The sequence below is a fragment of the Armigeres subalbatus genome, chromosome 1 (assembly GCF_024139115.2).
Source record: "Armigeres subalbatus isolate Guangzhou_Male chromosome 1, GZ_Asu_2, whole genome shotgun sequence".
NCBI lineage: Eukaryota > Metazoa > Arthropoda > Insecta > Diptera > Culicidae > Armigeres > Armigeres subalbatus.
Window position 1 is genome coordinate 100,560,375 of NC_085139.1, and position 4,931 is coordinate 100,565,305.

A 4,931-nucleotide genomic window follows, 5' to 3' on the forward strand; every position below is an offset into this window, starting at 1 on the left:
TTTGACAGATATCGAATCATTTTGCAACGATGTCTTATTGGAATTGCTGGGTAGCACCAGCCATTCTTTTGACTGGGTTATTTGCTAATTTTCGAACTGTCACTTTTAAGTTTAATTCTCCAAATGAGACAGAGCCTTATTAAAATCAAAGAGTAATACAAGCGGTAACTGTTAATAGCTCGACGGTATGGTGCGCTGTTTTACAAAGAACCCATGCTGGGTTCGAATACTGATTTTTAAGTGAAGGTTTTCACAACTCCGTTGGTTTAGTAGTATCATGCATTATGATTCATTTTGGGACTTGTTGAACATTACTCTGTGAGACAGCAATGTTCAAGTTTAGGTGTAAAGAAAGGGGCTGGACTTAGAGATACTCATTTTATACAAAAAATATATGAATTAATACATTAGTAAATTGAAGTAGCCACTTGAATGTGTGCTCGAAATAAGAGAGTTTCAGAGAATGGAAAGAGAACAGAATTTTTCCAAGAGAATTTCAAAGGGGACATCCAAAAAAGGGGGCAAAGTTTCGTAAAGTATGGAAGTCCAATATTAAGGCTGAATTAGCTAATCTATAACAAGAAATTAAATAACAATTGTAAAAATTTGGAATAAAAAGGAAGTTGTTTCGGAATTTATGGATTTTTCAAATAAGCTGATCAAGCATTTCGTGCAAAAGAACTTTAGGGAGCATCCATAAAGAATGCAAAGTTGAGTAATGAATGGAAGCCAAAACTTGAGGATATTTACGAAGTTTAAATTAAAACCACATAGTCTGAATAGATAAATGTGGGATGAGGAAAATGGTTACGTTATTTAAGGATTCTTGGACCTTTCGTGGGGTCCAAAGTCCAGTCTGATGCAATTCATGAAATCATTATGAAATTCAGAACTCGGATTGACTATATATACCGTGCGCTTTTCCAAGCTCGGGGTCAGTCCCAAATATTCAGCAGCTCCTTTATTGGAATTCGGCGCTTTCTAGGTTCCCCTAGCCGGCCTACCGAACACTCCAATTGAATCAGGGTTGTCCCTTAGACACCTCGACACTTGTGACTAGTGCACGAATCGAGATCTACGTTTAAATTAATTAACTTCTTGAAAAAGATAAAAGTGAACAGTTAAATAGTCCGTCGCGGTAAAATCGAAAATCGGTGTGAGAGTCTCAGAATAAGTATCGATAAACAAAAAGTGTTAGTATCTCTGGGAAAGACATTGTCATACGGAAAATAGTGCAAAAGTTTGTAAAAACGAAAATATTCGAGTTTATAATTATACGAAAGTGTTAATTGTAATAATTGTAATAAATAAGTGCTGAAATGTAAAAGAAGTTTATAATTGTACAAACAAGTGATACATAAATAATAAAGTTTTATTCTAACCGTAGTTGAGTGTTTGAACTAAAAACCCGAAAGACCAGTGCTGCGCCTTCGGCATAGAACGCTTAACACATCGTGGAAAGGTGATTATTAACATTTGAGCGTGAACAATACATCGTAAAAAGGAAGTTCGCTACAAAATTTTCATTAGCTTATCGTTAAAAATCTTAAGTTTCAATAAAGTTGGCAAATTGCTGGAGAGTGTCCGAGTCGATTGATATATGAATCTTGAAAATCCATCGAAAGATAAAGGCACTAGTAACGTTTGAAATCTTCCCTTTCAGCCTAACGCTCTTAATTTCCAAAAATCTAAATGACACCCAGTATAGTAAAGAAAGACGTAAGTCCTACGTCAAAATATAGGGGCGTGGCCTTGGGCCCCCACAAATCTTATGTACCTAAATCCGTCCCTGCATGGACCTCGATGTTTACAAGGGACCCATGGGATCACAACTGGCGACTATCTACAGCAGGTAGAGATGACGGCCCGGAGGAGGGACCCTTTTATCATGAATAAAATTCCAGAAAGCAACGAATGCCAGCTAAGACGAGAAAGGCGAGCATCAGCAGATAAAGGAGCAGGAGCAGCAACAACGCGACAAACCGCAATAGCAGTTGCCCACGAGTCACGGGTGGAACATGGCTCAACAACAGCCGAAGTTCTCATCGCAAATAGAGGAGCTGGTGTTAAAGATCTGGAAAGCCCTCGGATCAGTAATGACAGATTGGAATAATCAAACGCAGGAAGCAGAAAATTCCGAGAGCGAGCTGACTACAGCCAAAAACGCCCGTTCGTCAGCGGCAGCATTTCAGAAAACACCTGGTGTTGTTTGGGAGGGCAAGGGCAAGTATTCCGACACAGTGTTCTCAGCAGCACTATTGGGTGTTGTGCAGCTTTAAACTGCAAATAATATTTATTTATCAAACCTCATATCTCATACATAAATCGTTGTAATGTTACTCACACATTCAGTGTCCTGGCCGTGTAATAATCTGCGCTATACCACATGGTTATTAGGTTATTTCACGTTGAATTCTATAAATATTGTAAATATTATAAATTCTTCGAAGCTATCATCAATTGTTCACTATCATTTAGATCTTCACTCACAGGCAAATAAAGTTCAATTCGAGTTACCTAAATTAACGTGCAAATAAGAATTCGGCACCTTTACCCGCCAAATCACATACGATCTAAACATCTATCTTTCTCATTGCCATTCAACGATGACAGGCCTAGTGTGTAGTTCAAATGAGGTAACGTGTTAGACTACTGGCGTTCAGTATATGCCCAGCGGTAACACTCCCCCTCGTAACACTGGTCATATGTTTCAGTTTTACCAATAATTCAATTCCGCTGGCTCATGGCTGGTAACATAGTGCATTGTTTGCCCTTTTTCAAAACCTGGCTTTACGCATTCTAACTTGTGTAGTTCATATGTTTTCCCTGCCACTGTGTGCCTGAATGCCGAAATAAGCGTATCTAGATTCTATATTTGAACTACTACTAGATGCACATTTCAGTTTTACAACATAGAATAAGAAGTTATAATTTGTATCTTATAAAAGGAAGTAGAACAATAGATTTGCCTCACAAATTATTTCATCCAAAATCTTGGCAGAGCTGGTAGATATATCATATTGCTACTCATCATGTTGCACGAAACGCAAAATCACATTCGCTTTTTTCCAACCGAAACTTGTTTAACAAAGTCCTCCACTTCATTTTTAATGGTTTCGTATGACGCAGATTGATAATCATTATCAATAATCGATAAACTCGACATCCGTTGAGCGTAAGCTACAGTAATAAATCTGATATGCGCCTCATCTTTCTTCTTTATCTGTCCTCATATGTAGCTAGCAGTTAATCCGAGGTCAATTCCGCACGAAACAGTCCTCTCGTCAATACACCTGTGTCCATTGTCACCTTACGCTGTTACTACATCCATTCTACTGGCATCGATCGCATCACATTGCTGATCAACAATTTCAATAATTGCTCATACCGATCTTTTCTCTGTTTCTGGCAGCTGCAGATACATTCCTCGTAGCTAATTGACACGTATTAAACAGCGTGGGAGGAGGATCAGGTTCAGGCGCAATTGCTTTAACGAAGGCGGAAGCTGCGCTTGATCCGATATAGTGATCAATTTTGATTCTATTGACCAAATAGTTTGTGTTTGCTTCATGGACCCGAAAGCAAGGAACGGTAAAGATTACTTTTATTCGTATAGCAGGCTCCGCTGCAAATACTAATATTGTCTCTTCCATTGTATGAAACAGCTTGATTGGGTTTTGGTTTCCAAAGCAGTTCGACCGAGTCGTGAATTGATGTTTTGTTCTTGCTGACGGTATATCGGACTGTAGTATCGCAGGCAGTGCAAGGGGAACACAGCTTTCATTCGATGATTCCACATTACCATCAAAATGTAGTTTTGGAACGTTTGAAGAAATGTTGAGAAACGCGCGACATTTTCGCTGCTGGATCTCTTTCATATGTAGCAGATCGACTGATGATTCGGTGGCTATTGGTTGTATAGCAAAATGTTGGTTTTCCAACTCAACCGTTTCATCCTGCTCCGGTACGTTATCGGCTGATGAATTGTTTATTTCAGCCTCGCTGTACAGAGCATCTACAGTAGTGGTGGCGGTCAGATCCAGTTGTTTGGATTTGGTCGCCTTTCGTCGGTTCGCCAACCGCTCTTCCAGTAATTTATATTTCTGAAGCATGGCCTTCCTCTCTTGCTCTATTGCTCTTTTAGTCGCCTCCCATTCGCGCTGCTGGATTGCGCGCTCTGCTTCAAGTAGTTGCAGCCGAATAGCAATACGAGTAGAGTTCTCGTTGGATCGTGGTACCCGATTGTTCCGGTATCGGTCTACTATCGCTATATCCAATCGGTCACAGTTCCACGATCGATGGTTCGAATCGGCGCGCGAGCAATTCACGCAGCTTTCCGTTCGTATAATCTCTGATGATGGTAGATAGTCATGATGCTGCTCTGAGTACATGACTGAATGTTTTAAAGTGTTGTTTGGGAGGGCAAGGGCAAGTATTCCGACACAGTGTTCTCAGCAGCACTAGTGGGTGTTGTGCAGCTTTAAACTGCAAATAATATTTATTTATCAAACCTCATATCTCATACATAAATCGTTGTCATGTTACTCACACATTCAGTGTCCTGGCCGTGTAATAATCTGCGCTATACCACATGGTTATTAGGTTATTTCACGTTGAATTCTATAAATATTGTAAATATTATAAATTCTTCGAAGCTATCATCTATTTTTCACTATCATTTAGATTTTTATTCACAGGCAACAAAGTTCAATTCGAGTTACTTAAATTAACGTGCAAATAAGAATTCGGCACCTTTACTCGCCAAATCACATACTATCTAAACATCTATCTTTCTCATTGCCATTCAACGATGACAGGCCTAGTGTGTAGTTCAAATGAGGTAACGTGTTAGACTACTGGCGTTCAGTATATGCCCAGCGGTAACACCTGGATTGGTCCCTGGAGGACTTGGCAATAACGGAGAAAAGTAG

The 4,931-nt window shown here is 39.6% G+C and overlaps 1 protein-coding gene across 1 annotated transcript; it reads right to left on the minus strand.

Annotated features, from left to right (window-relative positions):
• Positions 1-2,209: 2,209 nt before the first annotated feature.
• Positions 2,210-4,708, minus strand: LOC134202286 (uncharacterized). The gene is made up of 3 exons (XM_062677347.1): positions 4,550-4,708; positions 2,345-4,485; positions 2,210-2,280 (listed from the first exon to the last, which is right to left on the minus strand). The coding sequence occupies exon 2, from the start codon at positions 4,389-4,391 to the stop codon at positions 3,372-3,374; it is 1,020 nt and encodes a 339-aa protein (XP_062533331.1). The 5' UTR covers positions 4,392-4,485; positions 4,550-4,708; the 3' UTR covers positions 2,210-2,280; positions 2,345-3,371.
• Between the last annotated feature and the right edge of the window lie 223 nt (positions 4,709-4,931).